General features: G+C 38.0%; 2 protein-coding genes across 2 annotated transcripts in view; one reads left to right on the plus strand and one right to left on the minus strand.

Moving 5' to 3' along the window:
* Window positions 1-5550, minus strand: part of LOC123012409 (collagen alpha-5(IV) chain) — a 26618-nt gene extending 21068 nt beyond the window's left edge. The window contains exon 1 of the mRNA XM_044410295.1: window positions 5399-5550. Coding sequence (XP_044266230.1) covers window positions 5399-5482 — 84 coding nt within the window. The 5' untranslated portion in view covers window positions 5483-5550. The remainder of the gene's footprint in view (window positions 1-5398) is intronic.
* A 224-nt stretch (window positions 5551-5774) lies between these two features.
* On the plus strand, window positions 5775-15208 carry LOC123012352 (collagen alpha-2(IV) chain). The gene is made up of 11 exons (XM_044410204.1): window positions 5775-5885; window positions 5941-5983; window positions 8559-9041; window positions 9087-9329; window positions 9380-9601; window positions 9647-9949; window positions 9998-10465; window positions 10513-10896; window positions 10946-12920; window positions 12975-14215; window positions 14265-15208. Exons 1-11 carry the CDS (start codon window positions 5869-5871, stop codon window positions 14520-14522), a joined length of 5637 nt encoding a protein of 1878 aa, XP_044266139.1. The 5' UTR covers window positions 5775-5868; the 3' UTR covers window positions 14523-15208.
* The last annotated feature ends 6197 nt before the right edge of the window (window positions 15209-21405 follow it).

Here is a 21405-nt window from a genome sequence, read left to right on the forward strand (position 1 = left end):
AAAAAGTTTTTTTTTTCATTTTGATGAGGATAGGCAATGTTCAGAAACAATATGTGCAATTATTCCTGTAATTCTTTTGCAAAACTTTGATCAATCGGTCCAAAAAATCGGTTTGATTAAATAAAATAAAAATTAGCAGGGCTGTGGGGGATACTTTAAGCTGTAAAAACACCTAAAAACATTGGTTTCCCCATCAATATTAGTGAATTCGCGGTAGATTTACCAAAACAACGCAAAAAGTTACTTTTTTCCCTTTTATAAATCAAAGTTAAAGGTGAAAAAAAAAATATTTTCGAAAAATCATAAAAGGATCTTCTAAAACATTTATTCCAGTTTTTGACACTACTCTTATATTCTCTGTGTAGTCATTGGTTGCTGAGATATCGATGATGAAAGACAAGATGATCCTTTTTCATTTAAAGTCAGATATTTCAGCGACAAATTGTCGTTAAGAAAATATGAAGAAAGCATATAATAAAAATTCTCCTCGCCCGTGGACCAAAAACAAAAGCATAAAAATTTAGGTTTTTTTTCTTGCGCTATTACTTAAAATTGCGTGATAACCGTAGCACACAAAAAGTATTTGCCAAAAGATCTCAAAACTAGAAACCTAAAGCTTCAAAATGTTTTTTTTTTAAATCTAGATACGATCATTTTTCGATGAGTTACAGCCTTTCAAAAATCACCAAAAAATTTGGGAACATTTTTTGTTCCTTCAATTTTTTGGAGTAGTATATTATACGATATAAATTGTTAGATACTGTATGTAACTATAAAATAATTTAAAAAAATGATATTTTTCTAATTACTTTGTTTTTTTTCTTTGTTAATCCTTTTTTGTTCGTGGATTACGTTGGTTTGTGTTGAGATTGCTTTCGTCGTCTTCTTTTCACCGTGACTGATGTTTTCTGAATAAGATTCCTCTCTAATTAACCCTAAATTCGGGTACTAAACCCATTCCTCTGCACGTAAATGTCCCATAAACCGTCTAACGACCCGTCAATGATTTACAAACGACAAAGCACTCGTCTCAGTTCATTCAATTTCGGTTTTATTATCTCCATGAATGGTAAGCGACCACAGAGGAAGGAAGAGCATCGATAACCCAATACCATCGAAATAAAAATCGCAATTCGGGCCATTTCCACTGACATAATTAACTCCTCGCGTCAGTTGACATGACTTTGGGCCATCTGAGATAACACACAACGACCGGTCAACTGATTAGGCCGCCTTTGACGGCATCTTCCAACAAATGGGCCTCTCTGGACACGTCCCATTTAATAAATCACGGGTGATTTATCCCATCGCCGCTCAAACACAACGAATTACTGTTCAAGGGCTGAAAGCAGGTTTCAGGGATGGAGTAATCTTCTAATCTTCATAAGTGACAGATTTTCTTCAGATAAAATCTCTAGGTAGTCGTACGACAATAATGCCCCTGTTACAAGGGCCCCAGGCGTGAGAGTGTTGATAGAGAAGAAGCTGAGGTCGTACCACCCACTAGTTTAATGAAAGGGGACGAGATTTAATTATAGTTTTTTCCGTAATTGAGTTATTGGAAAGTCAATACTGAGACCGGTTCTAGTGGGACACACCCACGATGGGACGATGTGCGAATATTAGAGCTCATTCAAATTTGAAATTTTTGGCTGGACGGAGGCGGAAAACAACTAGTTTTCGAGGCTAGACACGGGTTTATCAATTTTTCAATTTTTTCCTGATGTATGGTACACTAAACTAATTCCGAGATTGCTGTGGGATGGTCGTAGGTAACGTTTTACATACGTTAGTCCGCCTAATCGACCAAATTTATTTTATTTATTGTTTGAAGTAAGTTATTCGTTAGCTGACCTTTCCAACACATTCCAAAATTATATCAAGCAAACCACAATATTAAAAAAAATTATCTTAAGACAATAAGAAGGAATAAACAAAAACATCAAAAAAATTGATTTTTGTAAATAAAAACTGTTTTTAGGATCAAAAAGCATTCCTAGAATAATGTTTAGAACCAATCAACCATGTCTTCAGTTGGAATAATTAGCAAATTTGTCGAAATTCATCGTCCCGGGTGCTAAAATGTTTGATTTATGTGAAAATTGCGTAAATTTCTAAACAAACACTCGAACATGAGAAAGGAAAACTAACACCAACACAAAATTACGAAAGCTTTTTCAATCACCAGAGTTAAAAAACGGCTACATAGAAACACAAAATCATCGAAAATGCCCCAACTACAAACAAACGATGAATAATCGTCTCTAATGATCCGACCAGCTGCCAAAACAGCGTTCTACTTCTGAAATTTTCATTAAACTGTAAGAAAACAAACGGTTGTATTACACGATAAACGGGTCAGTGTTTCCTATGATTTCCTTTTGAAACCTCCCGTTCCCACAAGCATCTCGTGACTCGCAAAAAAAAAGAATTGAAATCATGTTTACATCCCAACAGATGGTGGTTATGTCATGTGTAAACAAATCCATGACGGAGAAGAATGTTAAAATTATGTCATCATCCCGATAAACGACAATTTGGGGTCTCCTTATACGGGCCCAAAGTCTAGTGTTTCACACTTTACGGCGGTGTTTAAACAGTAATTGGGTCAGTTTGTTCACAACTCGCACATGGTCCGCCTTGCTAATAAATCTATAAATATGTGCCGCATAAACAAAGGAATCATCACCGGAAATAGGAGGTGGCACCGGATTTTTTAAGGGCGGCAAGTTCACGGTCCGGGGCCCGTTTCGAGATCAATCCTCGGATTACTTAACGTTTGTTTAGAATTCTTGGTTTCATTCAAAAGGAAAGTGTAAACGGTGTTGGAACAATAAACAGGAGTGTTGGTACAAATGTACAGGCCTGCTTTCGACAGGAATATTAAAAACAATTAAAAGCGGCATTTTTCGTAATTAGGGGAAATGCTGGATGTTGGGAGCAATTTTATTGGGGCTATTTTTAAGTCAGTGACTGGCGTTACACCCACTTTCAACACTAAATGTTTGTGTGTTCCAGGAAGAGGGATTTGGATGAGAAAAAATAAGTGCAATGGACGGGTGTTAAAATTTTATGGAATTTTCTCGTCGCAGGTGTTGTAATTTCTCCCGATATTTCGGGTGTTTAGTCTGCAGAGTTCGGTGATCTAGAATTTTGATTTAAGATAACGGATTGTTGAGAAATTGTAAATAAAGTTTGACGTCGATAAAAAAAAATTCTGCTAGGAAATACTACTAAGAAATAAAAGCAAAAGCAGCCACAAAAAAATCCAACTCATAAACTTGGGGTTATATTATTGATCGAGACAAAAGAAAAAAACGTTCATAATTAAGGATTTGGAAGAATAAATTCATAGATAAAAGTGCTACATGCAAGCGGTTTATTTAAATCATTTGCCTCCAAAAAAATATAATTAATATAAATTATTATTAAAGTAATATGAGAACGAAATTTTGTTTTGTTTTTGAGTTTATGAAAATTGCATTTTATGTAAAAAAAAAATAATAAATATAAGGTAGAGAGTTAGTCCTTAGATCATAATCTTCATGAGGAAAATGGTTTTATAGTGGGTTGCCATTTAAAAAAATTAAAATTTATATTTTTTTGTATAACACAAAAAGAAAAGAAAATTTTGAAGAAATTTATTCTTGATAAAACATCCCATTTTTATACATAATACTTTATCTTTCAATAATTAGTTTTTCAAAAAATAAATGGTTTAAGCAAAAAACGTTTGGTTCCATACTTTTTATTCACCTGGTATGTACTCGTATTTCACAAATTTTCTCCAACACAGTAGAGATAGTTAATGCAAGATTTTTGATATTTGTCTTAAGAAAACAAATGTAAGTCCACGGTTTACACTTTTATAAAAAAATGTAAATCTGAATTATATGTAACTTCTAATTTAAAACCTTTAACGATGAGCAGAATAAAAACGAAAAATAGTAAACAAAATTTCTTTTTCTTTTATCGTAAACCACAATGTAAACGTTAAATTTTTCATGCTTTATTTAAGTTTTCATAACATGTACATAATTGATAATTTTTTTTCTGAGCCAAAAAATAGTTAATGTAATCAAATACATAATAATTTTTCTGACAAATATATTTTAATGATTAAAAAAATAAACAGGAAGCAACATGAATCTGCAACAAAACTGTGTCCAATTTTATCAAACTTTTAAAACATTGATAACCCCCGAAAATGAAAACAAACATTACAGACATTTAAAAAAAAAATGAAAATTAACGACATAAAATTTATTTATTTCATTTATTTATTAACATTTTATTATTAAAAAGTTTTATTTTTATTATTCTTCTAGAAGGTATTTATCAGAAAAGGTGCTAATGAATGAGTGGGCCATCAGCCTCGGAGTTCAGTATCTCAATAATAATGCTGATAATAATAATAGCTGCTCTAACGATAAAAAATACAATCAAATGTAAAATATTGTACTTAATAATACTCTCTGAAAATAAATAACGTTTCAAGAAATAATTTTTATTTTTCCCTTCGAAATTCCTTCTATTCTAATCCATTGTGTACAAGTTTACTCCAGCTTTGTTGACACACCAGCAACAAATTACCTCTCATAAGCATACAAAATTCAAGAAAATGAATCGGTCAAGGTTACCCGACCACTGCCCCCCCTATTTACCCATCATTTAGTACCCCGCGAAAAAAATTAAATAAACACCCATAAAATCCAGGTACAAAAAAATAATTACCATTACCACTTTATTTTCAATACAAAACATTGATAAACGAAGAGTTGACTCGCTTTTCCGCCTATCAAACCCGGCGTTTCCGCCAATCCCTCTTATGAGCTTTTAATAACACACGGAATAAATTATTTTCAAATTAACCCGACGGCAGGTAAAAATAGCACTTCTTCCGTATTTTTAGGCGCTAATTGCGTGATTGCATCTTCTTGAAATGGGGGTCGTAAAATCGCCGTGATCGAGATAATAGAAATAATAGACCACAAGAGCGGATTTATGGACTCCCGCGGAAACGTGCCGCCAATGGATAATGCACTCTGCGTTTATAAACAACAATTTACTTAATAAATTTTAATTTGGTTTAATGATAGTGCATGTGTGGTCGGAAAAGCTTTCGCGAAACGATGAAGTAATTTGTTTGGGCGATTATGCAAAGTGGACCATGATGGGAACCACAAGAACCAAATAATATTAAAATAAAAAAATACGAAAAGTTGGTTTGACAAATCGCATAGATGGCGTGGTTCTTTAGCTCGAGCTTTTGCAAGCTTAATAATCGTAAATTCTTCTGGAAGTATGACAGGACTGTACTTGCCACTTAATTAAGCTCCGGGACCCGGATTTCTGGCAAAAGCTCGCCAAAGCATGCAAAAAAGCTCAAAAGACTCACCGAAGCTTCGGCGCAGTGCACTACGACCCAGACGATGAAAAAGCCGAGGGCGAAGGCCCGGCAACAGCCCCGCCGCAGCGTCATAGCCTACTGCTCCATGTTCAGTACCATCTGAATCTGCTTGACTTACCCCCACTATTGTGACTTAAGACATTCCGGCGGGCTACGCCGAGTGTCTCTAATTTCGAATTTTTTTCAATGTTTGCGCCCCCTGATCGGGGTGAAATTTCACCAGTCAGTGGGGGATGTTTCGAAGATGATTGGGGCGAAGTTTGGGCCCGTTTGTGGCAAAAATGGCGGAGTTGTGGCGAGTTAAGTCGGTTCTAGTTTACCTCGCGCAGGAGGCTGGATGGTGGACCCATTCCGGCTCGCTGAAGCCAGTTCTTGTAGGGTTTTCAGTGACGCGCGGACACGCGTGTGTGCTTCACATAAAGAGAGTGAGTGCTTCCCCAGACGGGGAAGAGGTCGCGATGACCGGCCGCGTTGGGTAAGTCCCGGAATTCGGGAAATTTCGGAAAATTGCGAGTGAGGGTTTTTTACAGGTTCGTGGTGACGGTGCTCGGAGTGTGGACGTGCGTCAGTGGGGTAAGTCTCAGCCCTTAATTTTTTTTTCATGTTACGAGAGTGTTACGCAACGCGCGGGTTAATTGATGTGCCATCAGTGCGATGAATGAAAAAAACCATTAGAGCACATCTGGTTTACTCGTTTTACGGCCCGACTGAAACCGTGTAAAACTCCTCATTTTACGAATACTGGACCCGGAAAAGGTCCCAAATTCCCGAAACTGGGTCATAAATCGTGATGGGTGTGAAATACACCCATCGGACGTTAAACTCACTGAACACATATTTGTTTAGGGCGCGTGTTTAGTGCTATAGTTATTTAAAGTCCTTCACTAATCTGCCATCTGAAACGTGACGAGTTCCGTCGATAAACGACAACTACGCCACTGGCTTTGCCCACAATTTTTCGATCAGCCCACGGGACTTTCTCGATTTGTCATTCCTGATCGCCGATATTCAATTATCTGTTTTTTTTTTCTATTGAAAACGTAAGACTCTAATCTTGAAGTCGGGCCCAGGAATGGCACTTGCCACCAACATGAAAATTTTTAAAGCAAACAAAAAGCTATTTTGCAAAAATCTGAATATTCATGAGTTACTTCTTGAGATATTTTAAGTTTAGAAAATAAGCAGTGGCCCATCATGGTCACTAAAATAAAATTTTGGTTTTTTTATATTTTTAAACGAGATGCTTTTTTCAGAAATTTTGATTTTTTAAAAATGAAATAAAATACGACTTTGAAGTATACGTCTACAATTTATATTCATTGTTGCAAATTTAAATATATTTTGGATAAAAATACTTGCAAAATAAACTGATTTTTAATCTTATTAAAAAAGTTATAACACGAAACTACCTTTTGTTAAGATTTGTTCATGTTGAATTGCTACCCATTTTACAAAATTCTCCTTTTTTTTTCTTTTATTATAGAACTTTATTAAAAAATCTACAATTTTTTAAAGCATGACAGACTGTCCGATTTTTGAGCCGTTGATATCCGATTTGAAGACTAATAACATAAATTTTGAAATACATACAGAGTGCGCTAGAACTCGCGCCCCAGAGAAATATAAGGTAAGATGCCAGGATCATGAAAAAACTGTTAAAAAAAATTATCTATAAAAAATTTCGGAGTTATGAGAGTTTAAAATTTGCACTTTGATTCTTTTTATTTCTGTTGAAAAAATAATCTTCCAAGTTTTTTTGCTACAGTCTATTAGAAGAGGAAACAAAGAAGCTGTTCAATTTTATTTGTGGCTTTTATTGGCAAAATTTTTGTACCTTTACTAAATAATTGTAAAAAAACATATACAAGATCATTAAATAGACATAAAAAAATGTCAAATGTCAAAATTTTTTGACAGAGAATTTTTTAAACATTTTTTTCATGTTCCTGGTACAGTTGGAGACAAAATAGTTTGGTCGTCAATGTCACTTGAGTGACATTAAATTGTAAAGCATGCTTTAGAACTGTTAACCTTATTTTTAGCTACTATCAACCATAGTTGACAAGTTGTATGTACATATTTTTGATAGGAAAATATAATAGCTATCATTAATTTGAAATTGTCATTCGTTTAACATTAAATTATTACTAAAGTGTCAGAAAAGTGACGACCAAAGTATTTTGTCTCCAACTGTGTCTTATCTTACGTGCGCGAGTTCTGGCGCATCCTGTATGTATTTAATTAAAAAAAGTGAAAAACCCCTATTTTGTAACTTTCCAAAATTGATTTTTGATAATTTTTTTAAAAATTAGTTTAATATTTTTCATTTGCAATATAATCCACAGAAAAATATAAAACTAAAACTATGTATATTTTCCCAGTAATTCTTTTTTTAGATGTTGATTTAACGGTGAATTACAAACTCTTTCGAAATTTTCCTATTTTTTATTTTTACCAATTTTATTGTAATTTTTGCAAGTTAAATTAAGCAGATTTGTGGAATGTCAAATTTGTACATATTTTTTTCCACCTTCTCTTACGACCCGTCGCTGGAGATAAGGCAACGGGTGTTACAGTTTCCTGACTAATTTTAACTTGTGATTAGATTGGACAGTGACATCTAACGTGGTCACGGCTTCCTGTCGCTTCAATTTGAAATAAAATTTTTCTCATTTCAATTCTGAGTAGGTGTTTGTTTTTGCAACGAATCAAAATAGACAAAACTTTACTATCGGTGCGAAAAAGTTTCCGTAAACGCCTCAAATTTAGCTTCGGGAGCTTCGCCTTAACGCTTGTTTACACAAGGAAGCCTCTGATATAATATTTGCCTTCGTAATAGATCACCCGGTGGCATGTGCATTTCACCATTGTTTACATTTTCAAGTCCTTAATTCTTTTTATATCGTTGTTGGCTTTTCGCCAAAAGCTCTGGATGGTCAAATTTGTCACTGTTGAAAGTTGAACGAACTTGAATGTAATTTGGTGTGTGGTGGTACTAAATGGTACTCTTTAATCAAAATGAGTTGCGGTTCTTGTAGCCAACTAATTGCATTTTGGAAAGCGGCACAGTACGGTCATTTTTCTTCCGTAATGGCAATTTAAAATCAGGTTTCGAGATAACTCCTGCTGATATAAATTTCTTTCGCAGCAATTTCTCAGCAGCGGTGCTCAACAAAACAGGACGGGAGTGTATGGAAGGACTTACCCCTTTTACGAGAATAGGGCTTATCCCACGGGAGGGACGTATCGACAAGGGGGACAATATGGAGGGGCATCGGCCGAGGTTGACAGCACTGGAAGTCCTTCCTATCGTTACGAAGATACCCGACAGAGAACTCCCAATAGGAGTTACGAAGTAAGGGGGAGTTATCAAAGAGGGGGTGTGGGGTCTTACAGCCAAACAGAAGCCCCAAGTGCGGGTCAAGACTATTATGGTCAGTCCCAATCAGGCCAAAGACAAGGCCAGTATGACCAATATGGCCGATACATCCCAAACCCCTCGAGTCCATACCAAAGCAGGCGACCATACGCCAGCAGCTATGACATTTTTGACGCTCCGGGAAGCGCTTATGGGCCCAAAAACGGAAGTGAACGCTGTATTCCTAAATGTTTTGCCGAAAAAGGAAACCGAGTAAGTTACCATTATTTTTTAAAAACAAACTATAAACAAATTTAGGGTTTTCCGGGAGTTCCTGGAATTTCGGGAGAAAAAGGTCAGCGTGGTTTCCCGGGCGAAGAAGGGATAATGGGTCCAAAGGGCGACAAAGGCGAGCCAGGTCCCATCGGTCCGAGAGGACCTAAGGGCGAACGTGGCAAAATGGGTGTTCCCGGATTTCCTGGAATTAATGGCGTTCCGGGCTTGCAAGGGCCACCCGGCCATCCTGGACTACCCGGACTTGATGGATGTAATGGAACTGATGTAAGTTTCTTCATTTGAGGGTTTATAATTTTTCTGATGGTATTTGGTAGGGTCTTCCTGGACTTGACGGTTTTCCTGGGGAACAAGGACCGAGAGGTTTTCCCGGAACGCCTGGAATCAAAGGCGAGAAGGGTGAAGCTGCTCACTGCGAAATTAATCTAAAAGGGCAGAAGGGAGAACCGGGAAGAGATGGTGTGACTGGACCTTCTGGGAATCCAGGACCGCCTGGACCTCAAGGTTTGCCAGGATCTCGTGGTGAAACCGGACCTCCGGTAAATATTTAATTTTTGGAATACAGTAAGTAAGTGTGGTTTTAGGGACCTAGAGGACCTCCTGGACCGAAAGGTTCGAAAGGTAACATGGGAATTGGGTTTGAAGGTGCTAAGGGTGATAAGGGTAGTAAGGGAGAACGTGGTAAAAAAGGAAGTTGCAACAGTTACCAGACTGGAAACCAAACTGCTACGATTGGCCCTCAAGGAGAAAGGGGTGAAAAGGGTGATATAGGTCCACAAGGAGAAATGGGTGAGAAAGGAAATACAGGAACAGGTGGAAACCCCGGAACTTCGGGATCGATAGGAATGAAAGGAGAAAAAGGCTTGCCCGGTGCTCCCGGACCAAGAGTACGATTCGATATTTTTATTTAATTATTTTATTTATTATAATTTTAGGGTAGAGATGGATATGCCGGTCCTCCTGGTCCTCCAGGTCAAAAAGGAGATCGAGGAGTCGAAGGATTGCCAGGTTTACCTGGACGCCCAGGCCTTAAAGGAGAACCCGGAAAAGACGGCCCACCTGGTTTTCCCGGATTAAGTGGACCACCAGGACCACCTGGTGGTGGTAAAGGCCGCCCAGGACCTCCGGGTCCTCAAGGTCCTAGAGGTTATCCGGGACCAATGGGACCTAAAGGAATGGATGGTTTTCCGGGAGATCCGGGTCCAAGAGGTCCGATTGGACCACCCGGAGGTCCAGGACTGAATGGCAGACCAGGTCCTGAAGGAGCACCTGGCGAAAAAGGTGAGAAAGGTGAGGCCGGATCTATTGGATTTCCGGGTGCGGATGGACCCAGAGGATATCCTGGGCCTATTGGTCCTCAAGGGCCGCGGGGATTCCCAGGAGAGAAAGGACTCTCAATCATGGTAAACTAATGTTTGTACTTTGATAAATCTATAACGTGTATTTAAAGGGACCGAAAGGTGATAATGGAGAACCTGGATTAGATGGTGAACCGGGTCAAAAAGGTGAAAAAGGTGTATCTGGACAACGTGGTGTTCCTGGAGATGCTTTGAATGGTGTTCCTGGTCCACCGGGTCCTATGGGGCCTCCAGGAGAGAAAGGAAATCCTGGTAGACCGGGATTGCACGGAAATCCAGGAATACCGGGAGAAAAGGGTGACAGGGGGGGAAGATGTATCGATTGTTTACCTGGAGTAAAAGGAGAAAAAGGCGAAGCTGGAATTAATGGTCGGGATGGAGATGTTGGACCCCGTGGTCCTCCAGGATCTATGGGATTTCCCGGATTGCCTGGACTCGATGGATTACCAGGACGACAGGGACCTCCGGGGCCTCCAGTACGTAATGAAAAAAATGTTATAATTGTTTTTAATTGTATTTTAATAGGGAAAAGATGGTTTGCCGGGTATTCAAGGAAATCCGGGAATTCCGGGAGAACCTGCATTTATTCCACGTGATTTAGTTAAAGGAGAAAGAGGTCCAAAAGGTGACAGAGGATTTCCGGGACCGGAAGGTCCCAGAGGTTTACCCGGACCAATAGGACCTAAAGGAGAATCTGGTTTACCCGGATTTCCGGGTATGAAAGGTGAACGAGGGTTTGACGGTTATCGCGGCAGCGATGGTAGACCTGGAGAGCCTGGTATTCCTGGAGCAAAAGGTGAAAAAGGAACAAGTGTGAAGGGCGAACCTGGATATTCTGGACCACCCGGACGTCCTGGACTAAAAGGAGACGAAGGGGAACCTGGAGAAAAAGGAGTACCTGGACGATGTCCAGAATCTTGGACACAACTGACAAAAGGAAATCGCGGACCTCCTGGTCCAAAAGGTCCTCCAGGTCCACCAGGTCCTTCAGGAATAGATGGTGCAAAAGGTGATCTAGGACCACCAGGTTTTCCAGGCTCTAAAGGTTTGCCCGGTAATCCTGGGCCCAGTGGACCGCGAGGACTTCCCGGTCCCAGAGGAGAAAAAGGTGATAGAGGTCCAATGGGATTTGTTGGAGAGAAAGGCAGAGACGGCGCTCCGGGAGTTCCTGGTTTGGCGGGTACTAGAGGCTTAAAGGGAGAACCTGGAATTCCAGCAATTGGACCACCAGGCCCTCCGGGACCCTTCGGGCTTAAAGGAGAAAAAGGGTTGCCTGGTTTGCCAGGTAAAACAGGCGCTCCGGGTCAACCAGGATTGCCTGGACTTATGGGAGAGAAAGGAGATGTTGGAGTCCCTGGATTGAATGGTTTAACTGGTCCTCCTGGCCTAAAAGGAGAACCTGGTCCGTTTGGACCGCCCGGAATTCCTGGTGCTGCAGGTATTCCAGGCCCTGAAGGACAAAAAGGTGAACTTGGACTTAAAGGAGAAACGGGAGCACCAGGCTTGCCTGGATTCCCAGGCAGAAAAGGAGAACCTGGAATACCAGGATTAGAAGGACCAAAAGGTTTTCAAGGTCCTGCTGGTCGCCCTGGCCCCCCAGGACAACCAGGAATGGATGGGCTTCCGGGGCCTCAAGGAGAAAAAGGAGATAGAGGCTTTCCAGGAGCGCCAGGACCTCAAGGATTAGTAGGAATGCCAGGATTAGTGGGATATTCCGGTGAAAAAGGCGATACAGGTCCCGCGGGATTCCCGGGACTTCCAGGACCATCTGGAATGCCTGGCTTTAAAGGAGAACCAGGATTGCCAGGTTTGCCAGGGCAAAAAGGCGATCAAGGAGATGTTTCCGAAAAAGGACAAAAGGGAGAACCTGGAATTCCAGGATTAAGAGGCCCTCCTGGCTTATCAGGCAGACAAGGTTTCCCAGGTCCTAAAGGAGATAAGGGAACAATAGGACAAAGTATTCCCGGTCTGAAAGGAGAACCTGGTATTCCAGGAAATCCCGGAATTGACGGCAGACCAGGTATTCCTGGACTTAAGGGTGAACCAGGATTTCCAGGATTGCCAGGGTTGAAAGGCGACAGAGGATTCCCAGGCGAAAGAGGTGCTCCCGGTATTGATGGAATCTCTGGAGAAAAAGGAAATAAAGGTGATATTGGCTTTCCGGGACCACCCGGATTCCCTGGAGCCAAGGGTGATATTGGTTTACCTGGTCGTGCTGGTCTTGATGGCCTCAAAGGAGAAAGGGGACCTCCAGGGCCTATAGGTCCCGTCGGTTTTCCTGGTCCTAAGGGAGAATGGGGAGAACGCGGTCCTCCAGGACCTTTAGTAACGGTCAAAGGTGATAAAGGAGAACCGGGACCTCCTGGATTGCGTGGCTTAGAGGGCGAGAAAGGAGATCGTGGATATCCAGGCCAACCCGGGTTATCGGGAGAGAAAGGAAATTCTGGATTTCCGGGAGTTAAAGGAGAACCTGGATTTATTGGCGCTCCGGGTGAAAAAGGTTAGTTAATTAAGTATAAATAAATATTATTCTTTAATAAAAATTTGTTTACAGGTGACAAAGGTTTTCCTGGAATTGCCGGAGTTCCCGGCGCTACCGTGAAAGGTGAAAAAGGTCTTCCTGGTATTCCCGGAAAACAAGGGCGCGAGGGCTTGCACGGAATTCCCGGCGAAAAAGGCGATCGAGGTCTTCCAGGCCTCCCAGGCCGCTCAGGATCCCCCGGACTTCCTGGACCTCCAGGCTCTAAAGGAGGCAAAGGCGATCGAGGTTTCCCAGGACCTGTCGGACCTCCAGGAAGTATGGGACCCCCAGGACGCGACGGCTTACCCTGCGCTCCAGGTCCTCAAGGCGAAAAAGGTGACCGAGGCCCACCTGGACTTATCGGAGCACCTGGAGAAAAGGGCGATCGGGGAATAACTGGACTTCAGGGACCTCCTGGATATCCAGGCGAAAAAGGCGACCGTGGATTTGACGGAATTTCCGGACCCCCAGGACCTGTTGGACCGATCGGAGAAAAAGGCTTCCCTGGCGCTCCTGGTCGTCCTGGAGTACCAGGATTAGGCGGCCCTAAGGGCGATAAAGGAGAGCCGGCACCACCTGGATTCCCTGGACCTAAGGGAGATAAAGGAGTACCAGGACAGCCAGGATTGCCCGGAGAACGAGGGTTACCGGGTCCGGTGGGACCCCCTGGTCGGGATGGCTTCCCTGGCGAGAAAGGAGACCGAGGAGTTGATGGATTACCGGGATCTCCAGGTCCGTCGGGACCAAAAGGAGATAGAGGATTTGATGGAGCGATTGGTATTACTGGTCCTGTGGGTGAACCAGGTCCCAAAGGAGAACCCGGGGCTCCGTGTGAACAAGTCGGGGATTACCTCACTGGAAATCTTCTAGTGAGACACAGCCAAAGTATCGAAATTCCACAATGTGAGAGCGGCCACATGAAACTATGGGAAGGTTATTCTCTTCTCTATGTGCAAGGAAACGAAAAAGCTCATTCGCAAGATCTTGGTTTCGCCGGTTCTTGCATTAGGAAGTTCTCCACGATGCCTTTTGTCTTCTGTGACTTCAACAATGTTTGTAATTACGCCAGCAGAAATGATAAGTCTTATTGGTTGTCAACGAGTGCTCCAATTCCGATGATGCCAGTCGAAGAGTCGGCTATAAGACAATACATCTCCAGATGTGTGGTCTGCGAAGCCCCATCTAACGTCATCGCGGTGCACAGCCAATCACTATCCTTGCCTGACTGTCCGCACGGCTGGAGCTCTCTCTGGATTGGCTACAGTTTCATTATGGTGAGTAAAAACAGAGCCTGGATCTTGGTACAAATCCCGTTTCTTTCAGCACACGTCTGATGGCGCTGAAGGCGGTGGTCAGTCTCTGGTGAGTCCGGGTTCGTGTCTGGAAGATTTCCGGGCATCGCCGTTCATCGAATGCAACGGCGCCCAAGGCACGTGCCACTACTTTGCCAACACTCTCAGCTTCTGGCTGGCGACCATCGAGCCCTACCAAGAGTTCCAGAAGCCCCAGAAGCAGACGCTGAAAGCCGGCAACGTCCGCGATCGAATAAGTCGATGCCAAGTGTGCATCAAGAACACGTAATACCGCCGGTAACCCTTAGGCTTATTTTCGACGAGTCGATGGGTCAGTCGCATCGCGGTGCGAATGACCCATCCGATCATGTGTTCAACCTCCAGTGTTCCTCGAATCTCGAGTTCTTGTACATCGGGCGTACGAATGATGCACGAGAACTCGCATTTTTGTATCATAAGCTTTGTAACGTTTTAATACTGCCGTGCCATGTTTGTGTAACAAAAAGCATGTAAAGAGTTTTGTATAGTATTTAGTTTAAGTTGTATGTATGTAATAATACCACAAGGCTAGATGAAATGGTATTTGCGAAAAAATCATTAATTAGGGCGGTCACAGTTCTTAGAAGTTTCGCTGTGATTTTTAATAGCATTTTTTAAGCTGAACGGTTATCTTTTAAAGAGAATATTTTTGTAATTAATTATTTTAATGGTGCTATGTATCCCTGTAATAATTTATGTGTTCGCTTTAAGTCTGCAGTGATCTTGTTCTACAATTTATCCTCAACACACACTGTTACACTTTTAATCTCATTATTAACATTCCTTTTTTGGGCTTTCGTTCTAAACTTCTAGTCAACAACGTGGCTACAAAAACTTCAAATTCATCAAGTATCACTGCTTGTTTGTAATCTTTCCAGCTCTTTAAACTTTTTTATTAAAACACTGCCATTGTAAAATAAATATTACTTAAACAACGTTACTTATTTAATTCACTCACCTGTTCGTAATAAAAAATTTAACTAAAGAAGTATGCATCACACAATACTCTAGCGTAGATAAAAATTGCATATCCACTATTACTGGAAAAACGAGGAATAGAAGAATGGAATTTCCAGTCCGCAGAATGATAATTGAAAAATCTTAAAACAATTTTTAAACAAAAACTTCCACAAAACACAATCCGCAAGTAAAATATCCTACGACAAATAATTTTTAAGTTATCCACTGTAATTGCGCATATTTTTTGGGTCATTTTCTGAAGAAATTCTAATGAGCAGGTTTTTCAGTCATCTAATTCTGGATAATTTGGATCGTAATTTTATTCAAAAATTAGCTAATTTTTTTTAGAAAGCTTAAAATGTTAGAAAAATTGGGAAACAAAAATTTTAAAATAAATTCAAATGTTTTAAACGAAACTCGGAAAGTAAGGAAATTATAAAATGTTAAAATCTATGTTGCAAAAACTTTCCAAATTGAGTTTTCGAATCGTTAAATGTTTAAAAAAACACATTTCCTACAATTTCCTACAGTACTTTACCATGTTAGAGTGCAGTAAAAGCTACAAGTACATACCTGGGCGTGTATGTAGAAGACCAAAACGCGTCTCGGATGAGTTTATTTTTAATTTTTACTTTTTTTTATTTTGTAAATTGGGAAGAAACTGTATCTCAATGATACAATATTTTGACCTAAATGAAAACTGCCAAATTCGTAATAGTTTTTAAGTTATAGACGTGTTTAAATTTTTGATATTTTTGACTTAATCACAAATTTTCTCGATAACTGTTTATCGTAGAGCACAGACCTTTTTTGTATATGATAGAAAATTAAATTTTCTTTCCACCGGTACCAAATATAAGAAGTTATCTCTAATAAGTCCGTAGTTATTGGCATTAGACCGCTCCGCGTACCGAAAATCGCTCAAAATTTCGACAAAAATCGAAAAAATTAAAAACTTTAAAATTGCCTATTTGCACTCTTGGGGGTTCAAAAAATTTAATAAAACACAAACATTGTAAAAATGTGAAAAATAAATTTTTGAAAAATTTTGTGTAAAATATATTGAATGAAAACTTTGAAATTGTCGGCGGCGGTGGTGGCTCAGCGGCATAAGGTCCCGCTTTCCAGCAGGTAAGTCCCGAGTTCGAGCCACGGTCAAGTCGGCAATTTTTCACAAATTCAAATATATTTGAAATAAATGTCAAAAGAGGACGGGCGCATAAGAGCGCGATCTTTAAAAACATGTGCACATGTTCTAATAAGTATAAGAGAGAAAGCGCACAATACTAACAAAAATAAGCACCAATAGATGGCTGGCGTATAAGAGCGCGAACTTTAAAACAAGTATCTACAAAAGTGAAAATAGTGTAAAAAGTTAATAGTAATAAATAAGTAAACAAAAGGTAAGTTAAAAGTAATATAAGTGAAAGGTAAGTTTTGCTTTAAAAATTAAGAATTTTTTTTATTAATTATTGTTATTATGAACGTAACATTATGAAAGTAACAGAATATTTTTAACACCCTGTACAATTATAAATAAGTGCGCATTTTTTTTACATAGATAAACACCCCCAGGAACTCTATCTTTTCCTGCGCCACTGGTCTTCAATTAATTTTGGGTAATAATAATAGAATTATTCTAAAACAATTATCACAAATTTTCTCGATAACTATTTATCGTAGAGCACTGATCTTTTTTGTATACATACAAACATAAAAGGTTATCACCAATAACTCCAAAGTTATTGGCAATAGAGCACTCCGGGTTCCAAAAATCACCAAAATCTCGACAAAAATCAAAAAATTTTCAACCTTAAAATTCTTGCATATAACGTTTTTTAAGTCATAAAAACACTTGAAATATGGTTTTTCATGTTGCAGAAGCTTTCTAAATTGAGTTTTCGGGTCGTAAAACGTGTAAAAAACAAAATTCTGTAAGTTTAAATTTCCAGCGACAATACTTTACCATGTTAGAGTGGGGTAAAAGCTAGAAGTACACACCTGAACGTATATGCGTAGGTGACCAAAACGCGTCTCGAGTTTTTGGACGCAGTAGCGTGTAAATTGGCTTTATTATTGTAATATTTGGGCTAGGGCTAAAATAAAGGAGTCATTTGAAATATGTTGTACAGAGTGGTTATAAATGATTTTCATCTAGCCAGCTTTGGAATTTTTTTGCATGTAACTTTATTTGTGCTGCTCTATATTTTTGAAAGCTCTAGTTCTGTCATTAGTGTCACTTATTCATTAATAATAAATTGTTGTTAATTAAATTTTTATTGTTTCAACTAATTTCCAATAATAATTGATAATAATGTATACTTTGGAAGAAAACAAGTTTATAATTGAAGTCTATTTTCGAAGTGGACGCTTAGTAAACGTCGATTTTTTAATTTTGAGTTACAACAAATAGGTACCCCTATTTTCTTAAAGCGGCATTTTTTATTTTACATGGAAAATTCACAGCTGGCTAGATGAAAATCATTTATAACCACTCTGTATTTAAACTGCAATTTTTGATAGTGGAATTTATAATTCCTATTGTATAGGCAGTTTTCTCGTGAATGTTACAATAACCATATTATTTTGTTTCGCCGCTGGTTTTCGTTTCATCGACTAGTGCAATTCTACATTAAGAAAAATTGTTGGTTGCATACATAAAAAGCTCGTTTAAAGAACATTCATGAGGAAAAAAGTCGGCACCATCCATTAACCATTCATATCGAACGTTGAAAAATGTCGTTTACAATTCGTAAAAGTAGAAGATAATCATTAAAACCATCTTTCGAAAAAATTAGTCACGCATGTGTGACCTCTTAACCGCCCATGTGTCGTTTGCACGTGACTTCACACTTTAGCGCACACGTTCGATAAAATTCCCGATATTAAAATACCATTTCCTCATTGCCATCAAACTCGATTAATTGTCGGTAGCTCCGAGATCCGACAATTTACGTTCAGCGCCGTGTATAATCCTCCTCGTCATAAATCTCTTGCTTCTTACCGCCAAAATATTTAACCGAAGAATGTTTTATACCCCGTCATAACCCGCATAAATTAAGACCCAACACGCATGTGTCTTTGACCAGTATCGACCGTTATTGAAAAAGTTAACGAGTTGCTCGAAACATTTCAAAGTTCTTTGTTTTTTGGCGGTTTAATTGGCCCGTTTTCGCCATAAATCATCGCCGGATCTCTTCATATCCACGTAGCTTGCAGCACAAAGCGGAAATTCCGCGTATCATCACCAATAACTAGTCTTCGCACATTTCAATACGCGATGATTAAATCTTTTCTTTGAATGGTCGCGCGGTTTATTCGCGACGCCGAATGCAGCTTGCGGCAGATGCGTTCAATTGCGATCAAAAGCCACCGAGACGAATGGGAATATTCCTTGTAATTATCTATGTATATTTCAAAGACGAGCACGGGGCGGGAATGAGAAATACAAACAGTTTTGGGTTTTATTGCTGACAGATGCGCACCCTCGCAAGGTTTCATTAGACGACGATATATCGCAGGATTAATGGATCGATGGAGTGATAAGCGAAAGGCGAAATTTTTAAAGAGACGTGGGAAATTTATGGTGAAAGGAGAGGGAAGATTGAGCGGTCAACAGGCCGAAATTAAGTTGAGAAGTTAAGTGGAAATGAGGGGCAAACGGGGCTTTAATAAACACAGATGTTTCAACAAAATGTACTAATTTTACAACGAAAAATAGTTATTTATTCGACGAGTTTTTACACTCAAACGAGTTGAATACAACATTTTATTCTTCGAATTAGAGTCAACAAGGCTTAAACTTTAAATCTGTTAAAAATAATTTGACGTTTTGTATTGAGAAATGCCAAACAGTTGTCAAAACTTCCTTACACGGGAGAAAAACCGTAAATTTTGACAGTGTGGAAGAATAAAATCAGTTTTACTGCTACATTCAAAATATTAACAATTATTTTGTCATAGAAGTAAAGTGATTGAATTGGAATAATGTACTTCATGCAAACATAAAAATGAGAACTTTTTTCCTCTCTATAAAAAATATGTATTTAAAATTGATGCGATTTACATTTTATAATTTTAACTAATTATTTGTTAGGGCAAATTTACAGAAAGCAAACTAAAACTTAATTCAATGTAATTACGAATCATGAAATTTGACTGCAAAAATAATGTTCTGTATAATGTAATAAAGGTAGTACTTTGAACTTTTTGCATAAAAGCCGGCGTAGCCCCATAAGCCCCAAGTAACATTTTTTCTCATGTTGAACCACTTAAACCCACTTGGGTGATAATTTGTGTAATCACCTTTAAGGAAAAATAAAAAAAAAACGATGAAATTGAAGATTTTATTTGTCTACATCATTTTTAATTTTATAATTTGTTTCTCATTTATTTACATTTATGGTTTGCATTTTGGTTTATGTTAAGTGTACTATATCAAATAACTAAATTTTTTATCGTTTTATTTATTAATTATTATTCCCAACGAAATAGTTATTTGTATCACAAGGCCAGAAACTGTATTTTGACAATTTGACAGGACCGTTTCTGGCTGTGTGATACACAATATTTTTTGGTACGAGCACTTTTAAATTGTCCCAAAAGTTCAACAAAATCAAATAGTTTGCGCTAAAGAAGTTACATTTAGGTCCTCCAAATTAATAAATTTCCAATCCAAATTCAAAAATTTATTCAATACATCAAATATTTGCTGTGAAATCAAACCGCTTGTCAATTTAAAAAATGTCAACCATAGAAGTTAACGGATAGTAAATTTTTTGATGTGCATCGATAGAGTTGTTTCCGGACAATTTTAACGAATACAAAATCAACGTTTCTAGACGAAAAAACATTATTTTAAAAAATGTAGAAAAAAATGTAGATTGTCTACGACAAAATTTAAAGTAACAGTCATATTTTAAAAACAAAGTTAGGATTATTGTAGGTAATTAATAAAAATGAATACATACCTACAAAATACTATCAAATACAACTTGTTATAGGTATGCATAAACTTACGAAATAAAATGTTATGATAAATAATAAGTAAAAAAATTAAAAATAAGTTATATAAAACTTTTTTTTATTTTTGTCGAGTATCAATAAAAAATACTAATTAACTCCATTTAAATAAAGTCGTGGCATGAATAAATGTAATGTCGGCATTGGTGTCATTAATTCAAATTATCTAAAATTTTAAAATCAAATCGTATTTTTAACATGGTATAACTCGGTAACTAAAAAACTTTTATTACTTCACTATTTCACTATTTGTGAAATAGTGAAAAAAAATCTTAATAAAAGTTTTTTAGTTACCGAGTATATAATAATAATTTGGTATTACCTATCTATACTATAAAAAAACTTTTATTTTTGTTGGTTAATTTTGTCATAAAATTTATACATACAGGATCTTAAAAAGAATCGTAAAATTTTTAAGGAGCTAATAGTATGAACCAAAATAAACAAAAAAGTAACGGTTTTGGAGATATCGAATGTAAAAATTTTTAGAATTTTTACTAGAAGTTTTCTCTTTTTTTGCTTGAACAGATTGCAAATAAATTAAGAGCGTCATTACGGGGTGGACCTGACTAAAATTACCCCATCTAGATAATAAATTGACCCTTTGTGTTATTTAAATTAATGTTTGTTTTTATTTTTAAATTGTTTGAATGAATAAATTATATGCAGTTAGTTACATATTGTTAAAATTATTATCTAGCGTTCTATTTATTAATTTTAAAAGCTTACTCGTGTGCTAATCAATTAACTTATTGCCTCCCTCAAGAAAATTTTAAGTGACGCCCCTGAAATAATTGTTTCAAAAAACGAATAATCTTTGATATTTCCGAAACCGTTACTTTGCGGACCCACGTTTATTAAGACTTTTTTGTTTGTTTTTGACCTTACTATTACCTCCTGAAATGTTTTATACAATCATTTTTAACACCTTGTATTTTTGTGGTAAAATAATTCAAATTCTTCAAACTTCTTGTAGGTAGATTTTACCTAACGCTGTTACCTACTGTAAATTTAAGTAAACATTTGGACAATTGATTCTTTTTATTCAAAGTATCTAAATACTGAATTTTTATTCAACCGTTTACACTGTTGCGACACTTAAATTATTTTTAAAACCTTCAGTGTAATTTTTACATCAAAAAATGTGTTTG

Source organism: Tribolium madens, unplaced genomic scaffold (assembly GCF_015345945.1).
Source record: "Tribolium madens isolate multiple individuals breed KSU strain unplaced genomic scaffold, Tmad_KSU_1.1 Scaffold_96;HRSCAF=242;Tcas5.2_LG5, whole genome shotgun sequence".
In the NCBI taxonomy this organism is placed as follows: domain Eukaryota; kingdom Metazoa; phylum Arthropoda; class Insecta; order Coleoptera; family Tenebrionidae; genus Tribolium; species Tribolium madens.

Coding starts and splice junctions, on each gene's coding strand:
- LOC123012352 (XM_044410204.1), top strand. Junction 9,602..9,646: donor GTGGTGAAACCGGACCTCCG/GTAAATATTTAA, acceptor GTGTGGTTTTAG/GGACCTAGAGGACCTCCTGG. Junction 10,466..10,512: donor AGAAAGGACTCTCAATCATG/GTAAACTAATGT, acceptor GTGTATTTAAAG/GGACCGAAAGGTGATAATGG.